Consider the following 27,518-nt stretch of genomic DNA (forward strand, 5'->3'; position numbering starts at 1 on the left):
CTATTAGAAGAGGATTCAGCAGTAAGGGTTTTAAAATGTGCATTTTAATTAGAACTCACTTAAAGCACAACCGATCAAAACAGTGATAATGAGAGAAGCCTAATTAATTTTTGTCTAAGTAACGAAGTCTCATTACAGAGGGGTCTTTGGAAGAAAAGGGTTTGGGATGTTAAAAACAGGGTGTTTGTAATGAGACACAATACTGCTGGGAGCCTGGAAGCCAGACCTAGAGGTTTCACAGGACTGCAGCAGCCACTATATTAATCTTTCAGCAGAAAAAAAGTAACCCTACTGAGATGAGACATCCCATTTACAGCTGAGTTGCAACCATTGGCAGTGATATTAAAACACAATCAAACAGAATGGCATATTATAAACTAAATATAAATACAATTAAAACCAGATTAAGTAAAAGATCAAAGCAGGCTCAAAAAAATGCAGTTTCTAGGGAGTTCAGGGTTCAGACAGTAGAGGAGGAGCAGAAGCTTGGAGATTTAGAGTACTTCTAAGGACTAAGGAACTAGCAATTTTCTAAATACAGAAGAATTAAAATGCTGCAGATAGAGGAGAGCAAACTCAGGGTGGCTACAGGAAAAAATATTATTACTTTTGACCCAAAAATAAGTACTGTAACATTTAAAGAACTAAGATGTTTGAAAAGAACAGCAGCAAGGGGAACCCCCCTGGTTCCTTTCTGAATGGAATGTAAAGGCAGCTCCACAGCAGGCTGTCAGAAGTGGGACGGACCACAGGTCCCACAGCAGACCTCTTCATGGAAAAGACCTGCAAGAAAGCCCCAGGTTTGAAGTATCAAACTCAGCATCACATCGCAGCAACACAGACATCCAGCAAGCACAAGTATAAAATATAAACCAAGATAACTATGTTATTAATAATCATGCTAAATAAAGCATCACTTTATACACAGAACGAACAAAAATTACCTGCTCTTTCCCAGTTTCATTAAGTTTTAGTATGGCAAAGTGGGAGGTTCCAGCCAGAGATAATTTGGTCTACCTTGAAAAGATCTGTGTCACCAAAGACAAATTTTTGCATGTTTCACAGGACCCTTTCATCTGGTTTCTTACTGAGAACATCATCCCTCTCTTCGCCCCATTGCTGCACCACAACTGCTCTTGTTTTAAGCGCTGGCCAAAGCACATCCCAGCCTTCTTAAACCAGGCTGCAAATCTCCCTCCCACAAGCCATATTTTGCACCTTCATTTTTTAAAGAATTTTTGCACCTCAATGCTTTGGGGGCACTGCTTCTCCCCGCTGCTGGTCAGTCAGCACTGCTGTGCCAGAGGCCGGCAGCACCAGCAGGGCTTTAACTGAGATCCAGGGGGGGTTGTTATCTTAACGGACCTGAAATCACGAGCTGGCTCGGACTAAGTGCCTGGACTGAGCTCCAGTGTGTGACAGGCTGTCTCCTGCTCCAGCCCATCCCATGGCAGAGGCAGGCAGGAACCTCCCAGCATCAATCACCAGTGTGAGGGTCAGAAGGCTGATCCTAAACCCTCATCAGACACCCACTTCCCCGCACATAATGAATGCTGCAAGGATTGAGTCCTCTCCCATTCCTTAATGATCTGCTACCTGGCTGCCGGCAGCAAAACAGCAAGGGAAAAAAACAAGTACTCATTTTTACCAAAGCCACTCCACTTATTTTACCAAAGCTTTTTTTGTTTGTTTTTTTTTTTTCACTTCAAAGGGAAAATAAATCCAACAGGAGACAAATGCATTTAATAATTTTTAATAATTTTGTGCCATGGTTTAACCACAGCATATTAAGAACAAGCATAAAATCTGTATTTAAAACTAACAACAGCACTTAGAGCAACATCTTCCTTTAAAAGTATTGCAATAAACAGACCTTAGGTCTAAAAACTAGGACATCACCATTTGCTCAATTAAAAGAGTCAGATACACAACAGTTGAAATCTTTTTCTGTATATAACTGGGAGTTACGGTGGAAAATAAGCAACAAATTAATTGTGTTAAACACAAAATAAAATTAAAAAAAATAAAAAGTAAAGCAAGCCAGGTTTGTCATAGCATCACATGAACAGCTACTGAGAAATTCCAATACAATTGTAAAAAGACTTACTGTTTTTAATAGCTTTGTTTTACAACAATAAATTTTAAAAGAAAGATTAAATATTGTTGATAGTGCTGTACATATTTCAGAATAGCTTGAAAGAAAATGGACAAAAATAATAGATGTGTTGAAAATGTGATCTTGAAAGCCACAATGTTGGAAATACAAAAAAAAATTACAATCCATACAGCAATAAAGCATTTTACACCGTAAATTAACTAGCAAGAAACAACAAAGAAAGGGTAACACTCTAAAAACAGGCATTTGATGGTTAATTTTAAGTGTAACAGCCTGACTGATGTACATACCATCATGAAATGCTCTGAGCACAGCAGCATTGGGCAGTTGAGAGTTATACAAAGATAAAACCCCTATCAACATTTATGTAGTTTTTATATTATGAGTAGAAAAGCTTTGTTAAAGAATACTAAAGTGATTCTTTAAAAATTATTATTATTATTTTTGCTGTCCAGGTCTATGATGCCTGAGGCTCTCGTAACTTCTGCTCATAGTCCTTTTAAAATCTTGGCTGCCTGCTGTGCTTTGTGGTAAATGGAAAAGCGTGAACACAGCTGTGAATACACTTAATAGATAGATAGTCTGCTCTTTCCACTGCAGCTTCAAAGCAAATTAGTGCCTCTAAAAGAAGACATGCTCGTGTTTGGTCCGCTCAATATGCATGTTTTGTTATGATAAATCCTACTCTAGATTCCTCCAGCAGGAGGTTTACTCTGTACAGTCTTCCTAGTGAAGGCCCGGGGTTTTTTGTTTGCTTTTCTTCCTTCATGCACAGAAGTGGTTCTGCAGTGCAAACAGAAACGTGAAGATGGCCAGGCAAGGCACACTTCCAAAACAATTACTCCACGCCCTGACAAACAATAAATGAATTAACAAGTGACAATCACGAAATATGTGTGTTTACCTACGGTACATGCTTACTGACAGAACAGATCAACACAGAGAAGGATGTGATGATACAAGCTGCCTATAAGGGCATGATGATGCAGAACTGGCCATAAGAAACTTAACACACTTCTTTAAAACAAAAGAAAGCCAAAACAACCATGGTCAACATTCAGATACAGGACTCCTGTGAGGGCTTTTAAAAAGGTATTTACAGACAAAGGTGTAGATGCTTCAGGTTGACAGAGAAGCAGTGAAGGACTGTGCCCCAAGGCACCACACTCCAGCGTGACAGACCGGGTTGAAAGCCCACTCAAACCAGAGGAAGCCCCACCACTGACTTCACTGGCCCTGGGTAAGGCCCCCTGAGTGTTAGCACAGCACTTTGCTAATCATCTGAAAAACCCAACCAAAACGCCATCTCAAACATCGCCCAACACCTTGCTACCCTACATCTGTGGTTAAAGCCTGGCAAGTATAAAAAAGCTACATACAGACAGGAGTATCTATGAAAGATTAGTTGGTATCCATCTGTGAGAGGATGAGTCTGTCTTGGACCGATAAACTTTTATATCACCTACTGTCCTGGGATAGTTAGAACAAACAGTTTAGAAAAATAAGTACAGCATCTGCAAGTCCCTACACTAGAACTTCATGTTGAGTTTTCCTGAGGTATTTGCTTTACCGAAGAGCGCGCAGGGGCACAGGAACGGAGCGCCAAACACGGGAGATGCCGGGGAGAACCAAACGGCCAAGGGAGCCTGGCAGGAAGCTGAAGTGTAACCTTACTTCCAACACCACTTCCCCTGCTGGGTTTGAACAGGTCTAAGCATTTCTCTGTAATCTCAAATATGAACCTGGGTAAGCCACTGCCGTCAGAAGCCAACACAGCAGCAGAGCGGCCAACTCAAAGCTCCCACTCAAACCCTGCATTCGCTACCAGCTGGGGCCACTCTTGCCCCCAAGCAAGGTCACCAGGGAGTCCATCCACCCCCCAAAGCCAAGGACAGTCTGTAGTGGCAGCATGGTGCACCAGAAGTGTGCACAGAGCAACAGCTGGCTGTTGTCACAGAACTCTCATTGGCCTGGTTTTGATTTTGCAGGGATGGTTTGGGTCAGTTCCCATTTGTCTAGAGCTTCATTTCAAATCTAGGATGCGATTAAAAAGGTTTGAAAAGTTTTATCCCATTTCGAAGTTAAAAAAAAAAAAAGGTAATCAAGGATAGTAATGTAAATAAATAATGTATCTGCTGGAGAAGTAGTAACTAATACTGGTCCAACTCAGCAATAGCAAGGCAACAACCAATACGAGAAGCATCTAGTTGCAAGGTTAAAGCTGTGGAGGTTTTGTTTGTTTTGTGGTTTTTTTCCTTTTTTTTTAAAGTGACACATTAAAAAAAAAACAGCAGAAATTTTCACAGCAAAGATGCATCAAACGACTAATTGCTATACACAGGCTTGTCAAAAAGGATTTGTTTAACCTTTTTCCCTTATGATATTATATTGATATTTAATAGGAAAATAAAATACATAGACTTTTTGTCATTTGTATGCATTCATTTGCAAACTTTCTTACAAAAAAAGGACCAAGCACAGATTGGCATTCACAAAGTCTATGCCATTTTTTGTGTTAAAATTGGTATCATCTGTACACTATCTTACAGTATTAACAACATCTATTTGTTTTTGTATGTTTGTTTGTTCTACCCATTGGGTAGGATATGTGCATAATATATTCAAGTTATACACAGCACCATACAAAGAAAAAAAAAAACTAGAAAAAAAGACAGACAACTGAAAAAGCACCATTTTAAGTGAGGCACAACAAAGGTGGGAGTGTAAGGCCAGATGCAAAGCCCCCTGAAGTTGGCAAGAGTCTTCCTACCAACTTCAGCAGGCTTTGGATCAGGCCCTCTTGAGTGCAAGGGGATTCCTATCTGCTCAGACCTGAACATGAGGCACCTTAGTTGCTTACAAACTACGGACATGCAAACCTCCTCAAAATTATATCTAATAAGGATGTATTTAATTTATTAGTAAACCTACCACAGCAGACGGACAAGCACAAACCAAGGAGAGAAAGGAAGAAGAAAAGAGACAGCTTTGTCACCCACGAGATCCTACACACACCGTGTTGTTTCAGAAAGCTCACACACCAAACCACTTAAAACAGCAGCAGCAATATAGCAAAGAAAACAGCGTCATCTCTGGCAGTAAATCACATGTCTGTGATTTACAGGGGAAGTTACAGTTTTGTTTTTCTATCATTAATCAACACAAAAAGGTAAGCTCTTTCATAGCAAGAAAGCAACGCTAGCAATACCCAGGTTGCTTGTGTTCAGTCTAAAAACAGAAGAGACACCAGCAAGGCAGAAGTAAGAGCCAGGAGAGTTTGTGACACGAAATGGTCCTTGATCTTCCCTTTCAAAAGCAGGAGAATTGTACTGGGTGGTTACCAAAACAGCATTAGCATCCCTGAAAAACACTCAATGCCAATGCCAATTTCAAGAGAACATCAGTAGGCCCCTCCACTGCATGTCTGTGGTACTAAATAGTGCAGCAAAGCACTTCATCAAAACACCTACACTTCAGTTTGCTGGGAAGAGCCAATGCAGGTCTCAGGGTGGTTTTGGAGGATGAACTTAGTGGTGCAGCTTCGTTTATTCCTGTAAATAGAATAAAGGAAGAGCTGTACCAAGAAAACTACTTTTTTTTTTTTTTTTTTTTCGCTGGTGCAAGTGTGCCCAACAGGGCTTTTTGCCAGCCCAAAAATGCAATCAGAGGTGGCTCAAAAGATAATTTACATCCCTGATTAGTGAGGATAGGCTGGCAAACAATATATTAACTACAAAAAAGAAACTGCCAACATTTTCAGTCAGCATACTCTCAAAACCTTAAACTTGAATTTCCTAATGAAACATACAGACCAGTTTTTGGATGGGAAACCTCTTGAAGTTCAACACATGCTCACAAGGGACTATTCCGTGTTCTAGAAGGCCTCAGCAGGTCTCAGAGAGCTAAGTAAGACTGCCTCTTTCCAGGGACTGAAATGATTGACACATTTGGGGTTAGTGTAGGAGAAAAGCTGTAATTGTACTGGTTGGCAAGCAGGCAACACAGTGCAGAGAAAGACCAGATATGTGTAATTAAATTATGTGCAACAGCTTTTATCTAAAAAGCAAGGATGTAATCAAAAGCCAGACTTCATCTGAACTCACTGCACAGAAGGACCACTTGGTTCTCATTATCAGCTAGGTCTGAAAAAATATGCTTGTGAGATTTAGGGTACACTAGTATTACTTCCTTCCTGTACAGCAATACACAAGGTTCTGCATTAGGGTTATCCCAAAGCACAGAGATTTTTCAAAGCTCACCCAAAAGGAGAGAGATGTTGGATGGAAGATGCACGAGCACACCAGGTCACAGGCAAGAGTTGGTGCAGCAAGAAAGCTCCCTAATAAAAACAGAGGTCATGACATTTACAGGACTGAAAAGCAAATATTCCTCAGGCTTCCTGCTGTTTGACAAATGACCTGCCATTGTTACTGAGAGCACAACACAGAGCCATTTAGCACTTCTGGAAGGTGATCATGGAATAGAAACTAGTACAGACAGAATCAAGGGGACAAGTCTGCACGCAGGTCTGTATGTGCATGACTTCACTGTAATGACCAGAGAGAACCTGTGAATAATCCTAAATCCTTTCAAATGTGCCAGCAAGCCTATTATTTATCCTTGGGGAGGGAAAAAAAAGAAAAAGGCAAGAAAAATATTGACGCAATATTTTTTTACCAACTTACTATTTTGTTTTTCCTCACCTACAAAATCAGGTTACCTTAGCTACCGTGAGTGTTCAGAGATAGAGTCAGAGAAAGGTTAGCAATCAATCCTCCAAAGCATTCAAACATTCCTTACAGATTAGAGTGTCATTTCTAAGGCCCAATATCTCACTACCTGGCAGGGTTAGAAACGACTGCCTCAAGACAGCACTGTTCCTTCCAGACAGCCTCCACACAGGGCTCTTCAGCAGGACAAGGATTTCTTCTCTATTGCAAAGTGCATTCCTTAAAAAACAATGCAATTCTGCTCCTTATCCTTCCCTGCACCCCTCCCTGCACCTGATTCACAAGAACTCTCAATGACACTTTTAAAACAAAATGTATCTGCAACAAGAACATTCTGGGATTTGGCATAACAGAAGCAGCTTCCAGCTGGGAGAAACTGGTGTAAGAAATGGACAAGCAGTAATAAAAGGCCAAATGAAGCACAGCTTAACTCATGGCTCCTGCAGATTCCATGAGTGCAGGAATGCAATCATCTTCCTCACTAGCCATCAGGAACTTGTACAGGGAGGGTATGCTTGAGTTTTCATACTCCCAGGGGAAATCCATGCTGTAATAAAGTCCCATCAGCCCAAGACTGGCCTACATGCAGAGTTCATCAGTGACAAGACCAGGACTAGCATTATTAGATCCTCCCTGATGAAAACATCCTATCATGCAAATTCCTGTGAATTCTGCACGTGCCACACATGCCAGGAAAAAGGATCTGAACACTGCACTGTTGGCTGGGTACCCTTCTTCCTGTCTCTCACTCACACTTTTTAAGCAGCATCCCACTCAGTCTGCTTGTCCAGCACTGAGAGGAGCCCAACCACAATTGTTCTAGACATAGGTACAGAATTAGAGCTATGTCCCAAGTGCCCCATGGGTAAACTGGGAAAGAAACTGGTTTTTTCCTTTGCTAAACCCCATGCACTTCTAGCTCTGAAAGATCATACAAAAACATCAAAGATGGGGCATATTCAGCATCAGGAAGAGAGCCATACCAAGACATGTAAGGGAAAAATTAGTCTTTGCAGTAGGACAGAGGTCATAAAACTTTATTTCATAAAGGTGCATTTAAAAGAAAAAAAAAATCTTTTAACCAGAAAATTTCTAAAGTAGAGACATCACTATGCTGGGAATTTTGGGAACATGATTTACTGGGCAAAGTCAGAAGATGCAACCAGAATACAGGCAAATATGATCCATCACATAGAAAACACCACACACATATTATGTGGGTTTTGCGCATGAGACACACAAGCCAGAAGATCAGTATGGAGACAAAATATAGACAATGCTACAGTGTTTGCAGAAAACTTGTATAATTTATACAAAGTTTCATTGAGTGGCTCTGGAATACAGTCTATCAATTCTGGATATTTTCAAAGCTGGTCTTCCATAAATGCTTCATAGAATTACCTATCATCAGAGCTCACCAATTCAGAGCTCACTCACTAAGCCTATAAAGATTGATAGTGCTATCTAATTCTGGTATGTCTTTTACCATTCTGTTCTGTTATCAAGAGCAGATTCTCTACCAAGTCAATGGAAGAAAAAATAGAAAAACAAAGTGTTTCAGTGTTACACTGTTGACTGCCTTTCCCTTGGAGAGCACTAACATCCATCAGAAAACAGCCCATTTACTGCTGAAAGAGGCCCCAAAGCAGACTGCAAGCTCACCTATAGCAAATAAACTAATCACTGCACTCCCAGAGCTGAGAGTCAGCACATTACACTTGGGAAAGCAGAGAATGACGTTAAAGCCATTAGAGAGTGTCCAAAGAAGGGCCATGAGGATGAAGAAGGGTCCCAAGGGGAAGCCATGTGAGGAGTGGCTGAGGTTACTTTCTTTGTCCAGCCCAGAAAAGACTGAGGGGAGACCTCAGTGTAGTTACAACATCCTCATGGGGAAAAGACGAGGGCAGGCACTGACGTCCTCACCCTGATGATCCAAGGAAATGGCTGGAAGCTGTGCCAGGGGCAGTTTAGGTTGGGTATTAGGAAAAGATTCTTCCCCCAGAAGGGGGCTGGGCACTGGAACAGGCTCCCCCACAGCACCAAGCCTGACAGAGTTCAAGAAGCATTTGGACAGTGCTCTCAGGACATGGTGTGACTCTTGGGGACAGTTCTGTGCAGGGCCAGGAGTTGGATTCAATGATCCTGATAGGTTCCTCCCAGCTCAGCTTGTTCTATGATTCTAGGATGAGAAGACAAAGGTGCAAGAGGAGATGCAACTATTAGGTGAGCAAATACCAAGTTACTTTTAAACAAATCTTTTCTAAAGAACTGGAAAAGGCTACATTTTCCAGTCAGAAGAATGTTCTCAGCCAAGAAAAATTAAGAGACAGCATACTGCACAATGTTAATGGGAAAAGCATAAATCCACTGGCATGCAGAGAGGGTAAAAGATGGCAAAGGGCTGTTTTTAAAGAAAGTTCCCAAGAGGCGACTTTGAAGGCAACTTCAAGGCTCACTTTGCTGAGATCTGTAAATGGGGAAAGTCAGTCTTCAACCCGCCCAAGCCCAGGGCCCAGTCCAGGTGTGCTCTGCCATGACAACTGAGTTCCAGCTGTTCTCACCTGAAGGCTTCTCAGCTAAACAATCCTCGTTTAGGCAACAGCACAGTAACTGTGTAGGCACACACATTCTCTGGCTTAAAGGCTCACTCATCAAGTGACAGAAGTCACTGAAGACCAAAACCAACATCTGCTGGCTTTGTCCTCTGGTTCAGTTTTGTTTGTTTGTTTGTTGTTTTTAACTAAGAATTATGCTCGTAGGTTCTTTGCAAAAATCTAATTTCACAACTTTTATTCCCAGGAATCAGACAGTGATGAGAGTCCCAGCTGACTGAAAGCCACCTAGTCATCTTCTAAACATCTGTCCTGCGGGTCTGAGAGGAAAAAAAAAAAGTGAACCCCACCATACAATCTCTCTCTCTCCCTTCAATTAATACATACGAAAAAAGGCAGTTTTACTCTGCATTACCAGCATGACTCAGACCAAAATAACAATTACAGAGACAAATGGGGCTGTGTATTCAGACTAACAGTTATACAAATGTTTTCTAAACTAGAATAAAATCAAATTAACTTATGAAGAAAACAAATCTACACTGAGGCCCAAAAGACACACACACACACACAGACGCACACACACACTGTTTTGGCATTAAAACTCTGCATAGATCAAAGATGCACTTCAGTCATCAGAGTCCCTCGTGTACAGAAGTCCTGCAGAAATCCAGCCTCCAGCCGTGGGACCAGGGCATCGGTGCCCTTGGGGCACTCAGCGGCTGCTGCCCGCAACCAAGCACAAGGCTCAGGGAAACAGAAAAAAGTGAAAGATCTTAAAGTGAAGAGGTCTATGACACACTCATACACCTATATATTAGAAACTATTCAAGCTAAGACTCTAAAGATTCTTACTTTTAAGTCCATTTCCAAAATGCATTTTAAGTGCAATTTGTGCTTTTTCATGTGCTTGTGATGCCACTATCACCTTTTGTCAACCGAGTTCCAGCACTGTGCGTGCTTCCACACGGGAAAAGCCTGTGGAGAAACAGCCCACATGCCACAACACAGGCAGGTAACACTTCCCAACTACTCTCCAGGCCAGTATAGCAAAAATCAGGGCTTACAGACACTTGGTGAACACGAGTCACCTTTACCCATGAGCACAGTCCTGCTGGCATCAGGCAGACATCATGCACCCAGAAGGGTTTCTGCAACAGGGCCCAGAGCAAAATGGTTTGCAGGGAGAATTCCTGGTGCACCCACGACCCTGCCAGGGATGCGACAGGAGCTGGCACCACTGCCACGAGCGCTCTTGGTACTGCTGCAAAAACACCACGGGGGGGTTTAGCCACAAGGGCCCCCTTCACTTCAACAGGACGGACCTCCAGGACCGAACATCAGCATCTGAAAGGATGAAATGGAGAGCGAAAACCACAACAGCCTCACGTACTTGAACAGCAGAGCAGGGGAAAAAAATCCCACCCTGCATTTTCAAACGATTTATTGCATAATGTCATGATATGTGACTAGATACATTTCAGGCTACAGTGAGGACAAAAATCTCTAGAGCAGTAAGTACTGGTGATACTGCATTATGAAAAGGAAAAGAATGGCAGCACTTAGAATCAATACAAATCAACGCATCTGGGAATTGTAGTTTTGCCATTTATGAAAGAAATAGTCTACACTGCAAAACAGCTAAACCTTAAGTGATGGAAAATGCTGGGATTTCACATTTGCCTTCTTCCATCCAAAAGTCTCCAAGACACTTCATTGATACACTGTTATTTGAATGCAAATTATTGCAAAGACAAGTGTCCCTGTATTTTTTGAATTGTATAAGTCAAGAGATGTTAGGCTAAGTCCTGTCCCCATCTTTTAGCAAACGTGGGGGGAGGGGACAAACTCCTCCAGATTACTTCTAGGGCTCTATCATTATTCCACAGGTGAAACAACAACATATAGAAGAACTTCACATAAAACAGTTCCCTCATATATATTTTTTTTAAAACAGTAAGATAGTGCAACTTTTAAAAACACATTTATCACAACACAATTCCTTGCATTCATCTAAGTTCTCAACTTTATACCTTGGCACACAGAACAGGAATTTTGTTTCATATTAAAAAAAAATTCACACCCTGGGAGAAAAAAAAAAGCAAACTGGCCAATTCTTCCCCCATTTATCTAGCAAAACCACCTTCTTCCTTCTGCCATTCAGTGAGTATAAAACAGGCTGTACAAGCCTCATTTCTGTGCTAAGTTAACTTTTAGAATTAAATAATTGAAATAGTTTATTAAAAAAAAATAATATATCCCCCCCCTTTCCCCTGAAACACTGCTCATAGACAAACTGAATGGAAGTTTGTATTTCTTTCAATCTGCTTTGCATGCAATTCCCCTGAAAGGAATCAGAAACAAAGAACTGGTTTGCACGTTTGGTTTTACTCAGTTGTACCACGTGAAGCGTAACAACACTGTGCACCGGAGCACGGGGCTCTTCCTCCACCGCCCTGCTTGGCTCTCCCGTCTTCAGTCCCAACGCACCTGCGCAGGTAACTTAGACCAGGTTTCCTGCCTTCCGGTCCTGGCCCTTGCTGGGGACTATTGTGCTCTCTGAATTGTTCTGCTGAAACTGAAGTCTGCTCCCCCTCTGCGAGGAAGGAGGCATGTTGCTGTGCTGGTGATGGAAAAAAGAGGAGCCTGGGTAATGCCCCATGACCTCGCTGTACGTCGGGGGTGGTCCTTCCATCCTTCCATTACTGCTATAGTTGGTTGCACTTATGCCCGAGTTGCTGCTGGGTGGGCAGGGACCCCCATTGTACATGGAGATGTCTATCAAGTCGCTATCAAAAATGGTTCGGTTGGGCGGCGCCCTGACGGATTCCCGGTTGAGCTCCATCTGCTGCTCGGGGTCCCGGAGCTGCAGGGTGCACGGGCCCTGGTACGGCGGCGGCTCCTCGCCGTCCGAGAGGGAGATGGTCGGAGGAAGGTCAATCTCATGCTGCATGTAAGGGTAAGTGGGCTGGAAGCGACTGAAACGGTCCCGCTGCATAAAAGACGGGGTGGTAAACCTGTCCCTGGACCTTGGGGCGTACATGATCTGAAACGGGAAGAGAGACACGCGTGACTCCACCTCTGCGCAAAGCGCCGCGGGTGCTCCGATCCTCGCAATGAACTGATTATACACAGAAATGCTTCTTTTTGCTGGTTAAACCCAGCAGATACCGTGCACACGTGCAGCCACATGCCTGCAGGTGAAGAGGCAGGAGGTGCAGGAAGGATCCAGCACACTCGAGAACAGCTGCACAAAGGAGCCCAAGATCCCACACAGCTCCTTCTGACATTAAAACATTCCGAGCAAAAACAAATTATTCTGTTTCTGAAACCAGAAAATTAATTCTCTCTAGTCTGGGTAATTGATTAGTTCTACAACAATGTCCCAATACTGAATTTCAGCTTCCCCCTCCTACTCAGAGTTAATGCATCCCCAAAGAATTCAGATGGTCATTTTAGTACAATTTGTAAAGGCTCAGCATATCTCACACCTTCACCATCAGAGTGTATCAGGTGTCCTCCTCCCCCTCAGTTCTCAGCCAGAACTCAGCCTCTGGCGAGAACCTACAAAGCTTCTGCATTGCGATGGAAAGTACGTCCCTGGTATATTAAAACCCTGGAAAAGGACAGGCTTTACAAAGGAAGCTTTCAAGATACTCTGTGAGGTGCTGCTGTTCCTCACTTGGTCTATCCCAGATCTGGACAGACACAGCAGCTTCTCAGATCTAGAGCTATCAAACTGCTCTTTTCTGGATCCCTGCAGGGTCTTCCACCCCTGACCTTCACCAATGCAGGGCCAACCACCAGGAAGTGCTGCTGCTTGTCACAGGACAGCTGGACCACTCAGGGCAATACACCCACAAATTATTACACAGACAAGGCATCCGTGAAGGGAGATTCCTTCACAGGAAGGAAAACACTGGTGACAGGATATGTGTAAATTCAAGAAAAGTTCAGACAAGAGGAACTCGTCTCCCAGCTTCCAATGAATACTCAAATTACTGAGCCACTGTGGGAAAGAGACACACCTCCATCACTTAGTTGTGAATGCCTACTATGACACAGGGAGTTGCTGATGGAGATGAGGTGTCAGGTAGGCAGAATTTCATTCTTTTATGAAAAGTCTCAGGAATTTATGAAATGCATGTTAAAGCAGGCTTAGATGACGGTGTGAACTACACTGAAAAAGCTTCCTTTACAAAAAATAGATTCATGTTTTTGAAAGGAGCCAAATACAAATTACAGGGAAAAAAAAGAAATCACTTGGTGAAGATAGCCAGAAATCTGTCAGTACCTCTGAAGCACCCTGGCGCGAAACCGAGCTTTCTGAAGGCCACAAGCACCCCTCCTGAAATGCGGAAGAAAACAACAAAAAAAGAAACATTAATAGAACACATCACCATTCTGCCTCATTATCACAGCTCTTACCAGCAGTCATCTTCTAAGGACTGGCTGTCTCCAGGAGCTAAACAAGCAACATCCCACCCCTTTCTCTCCAAAACATCAGCAAAGAGCAGCTCTGCTCCCAGACAAGTCAAGCTTGGTCCATTCTGCAAGTGCCAAGATGTCATCCATAGCACCCAGCCCCACAGGCCATAAGGATGCAGCAAGCTGGTGGTGTCTGAGAGTGTGTAGCAATGCAAGGAGATGACAGGAGACACCTCAGCACCTGTGTGCTGAGCAGGTATCTGTCACCTCCCAAACCAGCAAGGGTGGCAGGTCTGACAAAGGTCTGCCAGCCAGGATCCCGATTACACAGCACAGGCAAAACAGTTCACAACAAAACCTGGCGTCTGTAATCTCAGCGAAGTGACAGACACGCTAAACCCAGGGATAATCTGGTCAAAACTGTCAGTTGCCCAATTCCCACCATAAACAGTAGTTAAAGCAGCTGAGGTTTCAGCCACTTCTCCAACCACCTTCTCAAGTAAAAATACTTTCTCTCTCATGCCTTGAAATGCTGTTCTGACATCATACTAGCATCAGGGCACAATAAAGGGGTGAAGAACAGTATGTCAATAAGGGAAAATAGCTTAAGGTGTATCATTATTTTTCTTCTCAATTAATTGTTTGCAGTAGCAGTAACTCCTGTAGTGAATTTATTTTATTGAAAAATTTTGAGGCTGAAAAGGACGTATCAGAGCAGCTATAAAGCACAGAACTTCAATTTTGGTGCACAAAGAGAAAATCAAAATATTGATAGTCAAGACTATTTTCTTGACGCTAATTCAAGTTTTACATACATAAGAAATTTCAGGAACTGGAAGGAAAACACATACTGTCCCCAAAAGCATTACCATGTATAGTCTGCTTCCAAATCTTACTGTACTGCTTCTTCTCACCATAGCATCTTTCAACATATTTCAGAAGTAAAAATAGACCCAACTGGATGTTCATCATGACACTCAGAGACCAAATGCCGTCTGTGATCTTGTCAGGAAAGTCCACTGCAGAGAAAAGCTGCTCTAAGAGGACTCTCCCACAGGATTCAGCTGCTAAGGGAAATGCTCTGAATAGCAAAGCTGGTACACTTCTCTTCCGTAGCTTTAGAGAGCAAAGATAGAGAGAGGCTGACAATTGCAATTAATTACAACTTCCCCAAGTATTCCCCTTTGCAAAGACATGAAACACAAATTTATTTCAGTGCCTAGATGTGGTTCTCTCAGTTGAAGAAATTCTAACTGTGGAACTATACACAGACATACATACGTGTATACACATACTTCTGCACACATTCCTTTCCATTCCTTCAGCACCCAGGTGCCCTCATTTTGAAATATCTGAGGGTATGTTTGCACAACTAAAGGCAATCAGCTTATCAGCAGTTGACCCTACAGGCTCCAAACCCATTGCAACTGTTTGTAAAACATATTAGTCAAAGCTGAAGTTCTCAATTAACTGCTCCTGAGTTACAGGCTCAGAAGAGAGGAAAAAAAGGCAAACCCAACAAGCCAACCCAGAAAGAAATAAAATCTACCTCCACCATTCATATTACTTAAACTCCCTTATGAGAAGGAGCTGCTGATGAGAACGTGCAAATGACTTCCATTCTAGGGCCCATCTCCCCAAAGGCAAGAGGGTAAGATGAGCTGAGAGAGATGGTGCAGCATATGGAGAAAAACTCCTTGCAAGGAGATGGAACAGGACGTGCTCACTGAGCCAAGACTCCCAGATCTGCTACCAGCCATGCCTAACAGAAATAACTTGTTAGAAAAGAGAAGTTGCCTGTTACTTCTACTTCTTATGCCTGAATCCCAGAACAGTCAAAGGCCCTGCCTGAAGCACTGCAGCTGCTACAGGGATCCTACTGAGTGCAACCAGGGCACTGGGGTAGTTACACTAAGGTGAGACCAAAGGAGCCCAAAGCTCCCCCCATTCAAGTTTACCTTACTTGAGAAGGTAAAAAGCTTGGGATGCAATTGAACTCTGAGGCTGTGAGATCCTTAGAATGCAAGGATATGTAACAATGTCATTCCTGTGATAGTATGTCCTACACTTCACCTGTAGATCCTCCCTTCCCTAAGGTTTCCCCTGGAGAGAGCAGCAGGCTGAAAAAATGATTTGGCAGCAGCCAACCCCCAGCAAGATCTCTATCCCAGGAGCCAGAAGAACTCCCCAGACAGATGGCTGGGTAACATGTGCTCAGCTTGCCCACACTTGGAAAATACCAGGCTCACACACGTGCAGATCAACCTCACCATGGCTGGTCCAATGACACAGCACAGAACCCTCTCCTCACCAAGGTGTGATTCTGTGATCCAACACAGAATTTCTGCCCTCCTGAAATCACTGCATCTACCACAGGAGACTTACTACCTACCTTTCTGAGTCTTTATTTAAGGGAAACTCCCCTTCCTCTGCATTGGGTAGATGCTACCTAACCCTAGGGTTGGTGCCCTCCACTGATCTTGGGGTGATGGAAAGAGGCACATATGAGAATAAAGTGCTGCAGAAGAAAAATATCCCCATGACTACACCCCTCCACCCCGAGACATAGATTTAGGAAATAATGTGCTAGGACTACCCTGACAAATCTGGGGTGACTTATACTGAGGGAAAGTGTTAGTTCTTGCTCTTCGCTTGTCCGTGTGCTTACAGACCTTCCTTTGAAAGCTAAAATGCTTCCCCTGAGCTCATATCAGTGAAAATCAGATGAGAACTGACAGCATTTGTATTTATATCCTGCATTGGGTAGATGACCCCTGCATTGGGTAGACCCTAGGGTTGGTGCCCTCCACTGATCTTGGGGTGATGGAAAGAGGCACATATGAGAATAAAGTGCTGCAGAAGAAAAATATCCCCATGACTACACCCCTCCACCCCGAGACATAGATTTAGGAAATAATGTGCTAGGACTACCCTGACAAATCTGGGGTGACTTATACTGAGGGAAAGTGTTAGTTCTTGCTCTTCGCTTGTCCGTGTGCTTACAGACCTTCCTTTGAAAGCTAAAATGCTTCCCCTGAGCTCATATCAGTGAAAATCAGATGAGAACTGACAGCATTTGTATTTATATTAGGGATTTGTACAAGCAGTTATCAGGTATGTGCAAACAAGGCTAAACCTGAGCAAATGCAATTTACCCATATTTTGATGAGGGCAGTACCTCATTTACCTGCTTCTTATAGACCGTCAATAGCTAGGCCACCTCAATGTGCTCCTTGTTCAAGAGACTTCAGGCATGAGCTTCAATACTTAAAAGTGACAAGGAGAGAAAGCTTATGCATTCATTCCCTATACTGTATACATTTTTAATATTGTTGGGCTTTGCAATGAAAATCCTAGCATCTACCAGTAACACCAAGCATGAAAAATCTTAGGGAACCACCTATGTCTTTGCTGACCATTGCCATTCTTGGGTTTCACCATAATTTACAGAAATTAACTTTGTGATTAGGTTTTGAAATAGCAGCATCATTTAATAAATCCAGCTGAGTGATTACTTAATTATCTCATGGTGATGATTATTAAACTCAATATTTAGAGCTTAGGAGACTCCATAAGCCTAGGATAATTTGCTATTTCATATTTTATAAAGCTTTAGAGCCTCCAGAATTAAACAGTGTAAGAAGATGACTTTGGAGGACACTTTTAAACACTGGAGCACACACTGTCGTCCAACTGCCACAGCTGAGCATCAGCCCACTGACAGCCAGCAGGAAAGACATTTACCAGAAGAATGATTTTTAACTCGGAAGAAACTATAGGTAAAAATTTACACTCAGCAAAAAATTTGCCTCAAGCTGTAATAAAGCAAAAGGATCCCTGTGCTTGTTAAAGCTGGGATAGAGTTAATTTCTTTCACAGTAGCAAGTATGGGGCCATATCTTGGATTTGTGAGGAAAACAGTATTGATAACCCAGGGATATTTTCGTTATTGTTGAATTGTCTTTACACAGAGTCAGGGCTTTTCAGCTCCTCACCTCAGCAGCAAGGAGGCTGGGAGTGCACAGGGAGCTGGGAGAGGACACAGCCCAGACAGCTGACCCCACTGACCAAAGGGACATTCCAGACCATATGGCATCATGATCAGTACATAGAGCCAGGGGAAAAAGAAGCAAAGGGGGACTTTGGGAGCAAGAGCATTTGTCTTCACAAGTCACTGTTACACACCATGGAGCACCAATGCCCTAGAAATGGATGGACATGTGCCTGGCCCTGGGCAGTGGTGAATGAATTCCTTGTTTTGCTCTCCCTATGAAACTGTCTTATCTCAGCCCATGAGTTCTCACTTCTACTCTCCCAGGTCTCTACTCCAGCCTGCTGGGAGCAAGTGGCTGTGTGGTGCTTAGTTGCCAGCTGGGGTTAAACCATGACAATCCCATATAATCCAAATTTTTCTTTTTTTTTTGCTGACTGTTAAGGAGATTTACAGGCTTTCTCCACTATTAAGTTTCTGCAAAATAGAGCTTTGCCTGAAATCATGTTTTCTGAGAAACAAAAGTCAGTTTTTCACTTTCTAAAATGCATTACAATTATTAAGAAGGTCCCTCTTTTCTCCTTAACCCAGATTTTTATTTTATTTTTATACAACAGCACACACACACACACAAATACACACATTTCTTTTGCAAGTGAAATGTTCCAGATAGCAGTGTAGTTTCTGATGTCGGCCCTAGGTGGTACATTACACCACATTAAAGGAGTGGCTTGCTGGAAACACTCCAGGAAGGCACAGGGACTCATTCCTCCCGGTATCTTCCTGGGTGATACAGACCACCACAGCTTTGAAGATAGCAACAAACACAAGCAAAACAAACTATTGTGTTGTCCCCAACTCAATCACGAGTATTCCAGCAGGATTTATCATTCCTTTAAAAGTGATTCCTCAAGGGCAGGAGAGGTGATGCTGTCTAACACAGCAGTGCACAGTACCAAGGAGATTAGAGAATTACGGAGAGTGCCAAATCTCTCACATGTAATCTGCCTCCCTACACTTATCCTAAAAGAGCAGTGCACAATACCAAGGAGAAGATTAGAGAATTACGGAGAGTGCCAAATCTCTCACATGTAATCTGCCTCCCTACACTTACTGCAATTATTCCTGTTACTTAATGCTTTAAAACTTTTATTTCCCCAACTTCACAGCACTTCATCACTTTAGGTAATCTTCATTTCACTCAACTGAAGGGAGCAAGTACCATTATCCTTCCTCCTTTGTTTGGAGATGAAGCAAGTTGCCCAAGGTGACACACTGAGCCAGGTGCCACCCAAAGCCAGCGCTCCTTGTTTCTAGCCTTACCTGCAGATTTCCTGGACAATCCTGCCCTTATTAAACATATAATGACTTTACTGTGGGAGACTTCAAAGAGCAGCAGCTGAGCTCGCTGTCCCTCTTGGCAGCACTCCCTGAGGAGAGGCAAGCCCATGTCCCTCAAGGAGACAGCAGGAGAATACAGTGCACATCCAGCCCTTGCCAAATGATGACTGGTACAAACAAAAAGATTTGGCAAAGCAGGGTGGTCTACAGCACTCACTCTCTCTCCTGGCTGTAGACTGGGTTCCTGTTCCCAGTGGGATTTTCTTTCTCTTGCACATGTCAATAAGAAAATGAGAATGAGTGGCCTTGGGACAGCAGCAGGGAACAGACAGAATAATGCCAATGCCAGCAGGAAATAATTTAAAGACCAGCAGGAAAGACTAACATTTGAAATAATGACAAATCCCTGAGCTGTCAATATTCTTGAGTATTTTCTGTCACCCTCCTGACATTCCCCTTTCATTCTGAAATACCTAGTACAGGGCAGAGGGGAGCACTTTTTGACAGCTGTGCTCCTGGAGCTCGGCATCCAAGACTGGCATTCCCAACGCAGGTTCTAATGCAAGCTGACCAGCCTGAGCAGCAATGCTGCCCTCGGTGCTGGGGGCAGGGGGTGGTCAGGGTGAGCATCTTGTGTGATGGATGCAAGGATATGCTGCCAGGAGCAGGCCTGGGGCAGTACAAGTGTTCAGCACTCATTCAACATCCACCTTATAAAAGAAAACAATGCAAAGACACCATGATAGGGAAAAGGAATGAAATTAGGAACATCAGAAGCTCATTAAGTACCTCTCTGTAAGTCAGCTAATCTCTTTCCCCTCAATGTCCCCAGGGAAACCACTGGTGATGACATTAAGAGTTAATCATCGGGAAGCAAGATTTGTATTTGTTTGGTCCCAGCAAACAGCAGAGTGCCACAGCAGCAGCTCAGCTGCAGCTACCTACATTCCAGCAGGACACTTTTGGTTACCAGCAATAGTGTCCCCCTCCCCATACGAGGTCAACAAAGGCACAGCCAGCAATGCTGCAACACAGATCTCCCCTTATCAGATACACACCCTGTACACACATGTGCCCTTCCAGGGCTGCCACGTGGCTCTGCCCCAAAATCCCCCAGCACTGCCAGGAGCATCAGTAGCTCCCACACCAGAGGTTCTGCTGTTTCCAAGTGAAGCAGCCTCTGGGTAAGCTCCTGGTATACTCCACACCCTACGGCTTTTGAATCCCTCTCAGGTGCTCTGCAACCCTTGGCTTGCTCCCAGCTGTGAAGCCCAACACTGCTGATGGATCAGCCAGCAGCAGGAAACGTTCAATATTTTATCCATTGTGATACAAACACCGTTCAGCATCTTGCAGGCTCACTCCAGGCTACTGCTCATGCCAACATAGTTATTGCTCAGCATCCTTTCACCTCTCATAATTAGGACCCCAAAACTCTTATTTCTGCTAATATAAAAACAGGGCTGGAATGCTTAATGGCCTCACTAGCAGAGGGCAGGCAGCATCCTCAGCACTGCAGCAGAGGCACCCACTGCTCCTGAGCACTCAGCGTTTGTCCTGCCCTTGGCTGCGATCTGCTTAAGGCCTTGGCCCAATAACCAAGGTAATAAAATACCAAAGACCAGGGGAAAGACTGGAAGATGACACTCCAGAGGAATGAAAAGAAAAATAAAGAAAAAATATCAAGATGAACAGAAAACTATATTTACAGAACAGGTACGAAACAACAACATTTAGCGTGCACTTGCCAAAGAGCAGCCTTTTATTCTGAGTGGTCGTTTTTCTGCCCTTCAAACATTACTTCAAATGTTAACACTTGTGATTGTAGTGATTTCATCTTTTTAATATTCTAATTTCTGACTTGGCCTGGAAGTTGAAATTCTCATTATCATCCTCTTTTATTTAAGTTTTATTTGAGGGTGTTTCTTTGGGGTGGTTTTTTTTTTGTTTGCTTGGTTTTTTGTTTGTTTTTTTGTTGGTTTGGGGGTTTTTTGTTTGGTTTGGGGTTTTTTATTTTTTGGTATAAGCATGTAGAAGTTCAATGAGAAAAAGAGATTGACTAATATCTTTCATTTCCTTACTTCTGATGCCTAACCCATGAGTTTTACAGGTGTGAGGCTGGTAATAAAGGCAGTAGGTAATTTAGCTGATCACTCCTATTACACTCTGTAGGGGAACCAGAATAAGAGACATCATTTGTTCAATAGATGGTCTTTACGAGGCCAGAAACCTGTGCAGTTCAGCCACCACTTAGCTGGTGGAAAAGGCATGATTATCTAGAAACAGGACAGATTTAAAGAAAAAGAAAAGGGAAGGTAACAAAAGGACGAACAAAAAGCCCTATCTGAACAGGAAAGGCTGTATTCTACATTTTGATACACCTCTGCTACCTCAGTTACATGAGAGGGTGTTCACTTCAGAGTTCACTACAGAACTAGCCAACAGTCAAATAATTCACTTTACATTTTCTTTCAAGAAACATGTCTGAATTTCCTCTATTTCCATTCACTATTTCTCTATCAAAAAAAGACTTGTCACAATAATATTTTCTTCAGACATTAGTGGTTAACAAACATTTATATCTGTTTTCAGAGTCTATATACCATTAAAAAAATATTCCCATGCAAGAAAATACACTTGGATAGCATGTGCACACAGAACAAAGTGTGCCTGGTACAAAAAATTAATTTTAGAAGTGTATAACCTGCATCTCACCACTCACACTATCTATTATCTTGTGCAAGCCACTCCACTATGGACAGTGAGAACAGACTGGTCATTTTCAGTTTCTCACCACAGAGCACTTCAGTTTTCTGACCCTCATTCTCTGCACATTGCTTTTAAGGTTTGCACTGCACAGCCAGTTCCTATCAGAATTTCCTTCTAACCCCTGACACAAAAGAAAATTCAAAGTTTTTGACATCTGAACTCAGAGACCTGTAAATCCCCATTCCTCACAAGTATGACCTTCTTCTAAGAAGAGCTGCAGCTTATCAGAAATTCAGATGAGCAATAGTGATGACAAATCTATACCAAAGGCTTTCAGAGGAATTAGTAACTGATTCTTGCCATCCCCTCATCAATTCCCATGAAGTGCTCACTTGGCTGTGATTATCATTACTTATAATGGTGACATCAAACTGAAACTGAGTCAGTGTTTTAAAAATTATTTAAGATCAGTTCTGGGTACTAAAGCAGCTCCCAAGTCCCTGCTGCCAAACTGCATGTTCTTCACAAGAAGGTGAAGTTTTCTCCCTTGTGCCCAACAGAAAAAAAAATTTAAAAAATCACTGGCTCTGATAACAGACAATAGTAATGAACCATACAAAGGAAATAATGGGTTATTTCATGCATTTGACAGCTTACTACAGTTTAAAAAGATTTGTGAAGATGAAAATGCATTTCATTTATCTCAAACTATTTCATTTTAGGCATCTGTAGCAATTATAGCTAACATTTTTCAGACAGAATGGTGGTTCTTGAATTACAGCGTCCATTTCAAAGCAACATTCAAATTAATCTAGTCAATTTTTCTACTCCTCAAGTCCACGAGGTTAAGGTTTGACAAGTTCCAGTTTCATCTGTAACCAAATTAGAGCTAAGCATTTGTACACTAGCGAAGTGCCAGGCAATGAGGCAGCCTCTCCTTAAGGAGGCAGCTCCTTTCCTCCCCCTGCAGCCTCCAAGGAAAGAGCAATTCACCCCAGCAAAATGGCACAGGTGATGTACTAAGAGAGAGCTTTGGGAGCCCTGCATTGTCACATTGTACAGCCGACTTTCAGGAAGGAGCTGCCAATTGCCAGGGAGGCAGCTCCACAGCAGCCCTGTGGCATCTCTGCCTGCCCTGCTGAAATCTAACCATAACAAAAAAAGCAAAAGCAAAAAGCCAGCAATTAGTGTTCAGCCAGAGCAGTTCCCTGAGGCCTCTCACCATTATCTTGGCAGCTCCCTAAGGAGCACAAAGAGGGAAGAAACATAAGACTGGAATGGATAAAAAGGCAAGACTGTGGTGTTAGAACCGGTGTAAACCATTATGATCACATCTCTCAGTTACAATCCAACTTTTTTTGACAGCAAAAGGAAGCTGTGAACTCAGCATTGTTACCAGGAATTCAGTGCATCAGAAGGTGACTTCATAAATGGCCCTTTAGCCATTGCTGTCAGCAAAGAGACCAAGGGCACCACTCTGGGAAAAGCACATCAGAAGGAAGAACCTCTCTGCAATACCATGGGACACTGTGTGGCTTGTGCTTAACCTTCACAAGGGAGCACAGCATCCCACTCAGCAAACTCCTGGCTCACAAGGCAAATGAGGTGCTCATTTACTGATGGGGTGATTAAACACACTCTTAACAAGTACTGACTGAGATTCCATCTCAAGCCTTTGACTCTTTGACTTAAGATGTAACAACACATCTTAAGCAAGCCAGGTCCTTGGATCCTTTTTCTAGTATCTTCTTGCTGTTTTAATGAAACAAACATTGCATTTTCCTGGACCCTTACTGGGCCAGTGGTTTTGATCCAGAGAAGAGCCATGGCAGCGTCACAAAACAGAAACAGTGATAAACCCCAGGATATCAGACAATATATGGAAAGTCATAACAACATGCATTTCAAATCTTTGCAGCCTAGCTAACTCCATTCATTCCCCGTCCACACTCCCCTCTCAAATTACAGCAGCAAACACAATGTCCCACCTAAGCCTCCAAATGCAAAATGAATATAGGCTACATGAAACATAGCAGGGTCTAAAAATAATTGAAGACCGTGTACCTTACATTTGTGTTCCAAATTTGTTTTCTAAGGACAAATACAACTTTGGTAAAAGATCTAACTATAGGGAGTATTAAAAGTGGTATCAGAAGTTCTTCCAGCAGTTTCCTGTACCAGAGCTCTTTGGGAGGATTTGCTGCAGGCCCATACAGCCCAAGGAAAAGGAGTTTGGTGCAAGGGGCTCACACTCACCGTCTGCAGAGTTTCCTCCTGTCTTCTGCTTTGGCTCTGTCGGTTGATAAAGGAGCGTGTCGAGAGTTTGTAATGGTTCAACAAGCAGATGATCACTACCACCATAACAGTTATAACCACGATTATAATGATGATTTGAACAAACTCCAGTTCAGCTAAAACAAAGAAAAAAAGAGGAAAATGTGTCATCAACACATAGAAGGTTAACCATCAAAGCAACAACCTGAAAAGATCCTCAATATTTCTCTGAGACTGATCTGGCTAGAGATACTCTTGGTGTCCATTCTGCAAAGTTTTGTGATGAAAACTGTTCTAAAAAGTATGAAAATTATTTCATTTTTGCAAATGAAAATTTATCAGCATCAGAGGCTGTAGGTCAAAACTAAGAAGCTGATCCTTCTCTGCAGCCTCCATAGGAAACAAACTCTTCAACATAAACACCACAGATGAACCTTTTGGACAAAACAATTTCACTGAACAAAAAACTAAAGAAACCTCATACACACAAACCCCATTCTGTTTTAACAGCCACCTGTAACACCAGTAGAGTCCAGAGGGCTCCATAAGCGTCAAAGCCGGAGAAGAATCAGGACACTGATTATTTAGTACACTACCCTTAATTTTTTTATCAAGTAACGAGCATGAAAGCTGTTTAACTAGAGTGGAAAACCTTAAGCCTATTGAATCTACATGCAGTGTCTTTTTCAATTACTACCTTCTCTCCAACTAGTGTAACACTAACTTTTCTAGGCCTTTCCCAGTCAGGTAAAAATCTAAAAAGAGCTCTGGTACTCTAAAACAAGAGATGTTCCGTCACGGTTAAAAATGAAACCAGGGCCCTGGTTGTTGCAAGAGATACAAGTTGCAAGAGATACAATTACAATGAACTCCGTCAGAACCCATCATCTTATCTGAAGCCCTGCCTATACCACAAATATTAAGTATATTTAGAAATGAGTCACTCTTGCACCCTTTTGGCTATACTGGAGCAGCAAGGATGAGCAATATAAGGGGGAAAATTGCCCTTTGCAGTTACCTAGTTGATGATATTTCTATGGAAACTGCATTGCTCACAGGGGATGCTCTCATCTTGAAAGACAACTCCAGTTAATGGGAGGAGGTCTTTGGTTGCTAGGCTGGTAGAAAAAGCAAAGAAGCAGCTCAAGTTGCTCAGTTTCAGTACTTTCCAAAAAGGGCACTACTTTTTGGACACAAAACCAACTTTGGAACTTTGGGGAACTGATACTAAATTTATGTTTTAAAAAGTTAACAAGGAAAGAGAGATGCCATATGAAAATGAAAGGACAGAACAAATATCAGAAAACAAACCCCTTCCCCCCCATCTCTAATTTGTAGCCATGCTCAGCTTTCTGTGTGACAGCACAACACTTGTGCAGACACAACACAACTGTGAAGCTGAGCTAGAAAAACACCACTCAAACAGAAAATCCAGATGAACCTGCAGTGGATCTAAAGGAAACCCAAGGCTGTTTCATTAATCTACCATCTCTTGCAAACAAAACATCAGGCTACAGGAGCTGCAAGTGTGCTAGTGTCCAGCTGGGGCTGGTGCCAAGGTCCAGCTGTCTGTCACAAGCTACAGGCAGGCACAGCCACAGCACCAAAGTGCAGAGGGTCTGCAATCATCTCCTGAGGAGGGACTAAGCCTACTTAAGGCTAAGGAAAGAGTAAAGGGCAAAAATACGTCTATCACTTTATCACTCTTTGCTGTTAAGTACTTTCCACTCATCATTAAGACCACCAACGTTTTCAAAGAGTTTGGTTTAGTCAGTGCTTTGTGCTCTGCTTTTGCTATCAACCCCACACACAGGGCAATGATCTTTCTTTTTCCCCTCTTGCATCACTGGAAGCTAACAATGTCAGCACCAAAAGATTACAATGCCGGAAGAACGGAATTAATTAAAAAATAAACCCACCCAAACCACAGTTAAGTTAAAAGTCTGGGTTTTTCTTGGCTCAGAAACACTGAACACAGACTTTATACAGTTGACAACTTCTGCAATTCACATTCTGTGGCTACTGAAAGACTAAAGGGTTTCTTTATCCAAACTTTTTTTGGGTCCATGTCACACTTTGGACTGGAAATTGAGAGACTGTTGCTAAAGGGCAACATGCAAAACAACCAATGTTTATTTAGGCTTTCCTAGAATGCACAGATCACTAGAATGACATGTTACTTCTCTATTTGCCAAGGACAGAGTCTTCTAAATTTATCAAGACCCCTGCATTTTAGTGGCGAGGGACACTACCTCTCCCTTAGAGAGGAGTGATTTGGTCTGTGAGCACTTCCTGTGGGAGGGAATCATTTGAAAATGTTTGATTAAAATATGGCCATACAATAAAGAAAATAAAAACCACAGCACACAGCTGTGAGCACATGGGATTTCCCACATCGAGTTTACACTGTAAACACCAAACTGCAACAGAACACCTTACTGATGTTCCAGAGGATTTCCTTAAAGGAAAGCACGAGGAAAAGAAAGACAATTTTTAATTGCTTCCTCCTCCTGAGTGACATTCCTGCTGCTCATTAGGTTATTAGCAGTAGAAAGCACAGGCAGACTGCAGCAGCAGCAGTCTGTGTTTGCTGGCACTGATGAAGGCCATTTAAATAGTTCCTAGCGGCTGCTGACAGGCACTGGGTCACCCCGGCCCCCAGCACGTCCCCTGCCCAACACCTGCCAGGCGTGAAGGGCCACCGCCTTCCAGACAGGCATCTCCTCCTCCCCACTCTTCCTACAAACCGACTGGGAAAGAAACCGGGCAAAGCTTCAGGAAGAGAATTGCTTTGGTTTTACCACCCTGAGCCTATCGCACTCACATATACCAGCTCCTTTACGCGCAAGAAAAAACATTCCTAATAAAAATTCTCCAGGGGAAAAAAACCCTAAAACCAAACACAACCTTTCAGGGTAAACGCCCAACACGGCAAAGGCAACACGTTGAATCAAATTACCTTCTCGGAAGAGCCCGAAAAAGAGAGACATAATTTACAACCCTGTCAGCAATCACACCAGACCGTCACCCCGATCCTCCCCCCGCAGCTCCGCCGGCCGGCGCTCCGGGCTCTGCGGTGCCCCGGGCCGCATCCCGCGGTCCCTGCCCCAGCGGACGCGCCGGTACCTCTTTCCAACAACAGGTCTTTTAACCGCGCATCCTTCACCGCTGTCCTGTTAAGCCGCTCACTGGACATGCTCGCCTCCGCCGGGCGGGGGGCTCAAGCCGCTCCGCCAGCCCCCGCGGCGGGCACCGCATCCCCGGCAGCCCCGGGCTCCATCCAGCGAGGGGACGCGGTCAGGGAGGCTGCCAGGGAGCCTCCGGGCCGCGCCTCTCGCGGCGCTGGGAGCGCGGCTGCCGCCCCGCAGCCGGAGCGG

At 43.2% G+C, this 27,518-nt stretch overlaps 1 protein-coding gene across 5 annotated transcripts in view; it reads right to left on the reverse strand.

Annotated features, from left to right (window-relative positions):
* Window positions 1-9,259: 9,259 nt before the first annotated feature.
* LDLRAD4 (low density lipoprotein receptor class A domain containing 4) overlaps window positions 9,260-27,518 on the reverse strand; it is a 235,347-nt gene continuing 217,088 nt past the window's right edge. For 2 of the 5 annotated variants that reach the window (XM_039706287.1, XM_039706291.1), the window contains 3 exons: window positions 24,124-24,278; window positions 13,693-13,746; window positions 9,260-12,444 (listed from right to left, as the gene is read on the reverse strand). In XM_039706287.1, the coding sequence (XP_039562221.1) occupies window positions 11,902-12,444; window positions 13,693-13,746; window positions 24,124-24,278 (752 nt within the window). In that variant the 3' untranslated portion in view covers window positions 9,260-11,901. Of the gene's footprint in view, window positions 12,445-13,692; window positions 13,747-24,123; window positions 24,279-27,267; window positions 27,513-27,518 lie in introns of those variants that run through there. The other 3 variants (XM_039706289.1, XM_039706290.1, XM_039706288.1) reach the window with 3 other exon arrangements.

The sequence above is a fragment of the Passer montanus genome, unplaced genomic scaffold (genome assembly GCF_014805655.1).
Source record: "Passer montanus isolate IOZ18808 unplaced genomic scaffold, ASM1480565v1 scaffold19, whole genome shotgun sequence".
Taxonomy (NCBI): Eukaryota; Metazoa; Chordata; class Aves; order Passeriformes; family Passeridae; genus Passer; species Passer montanus.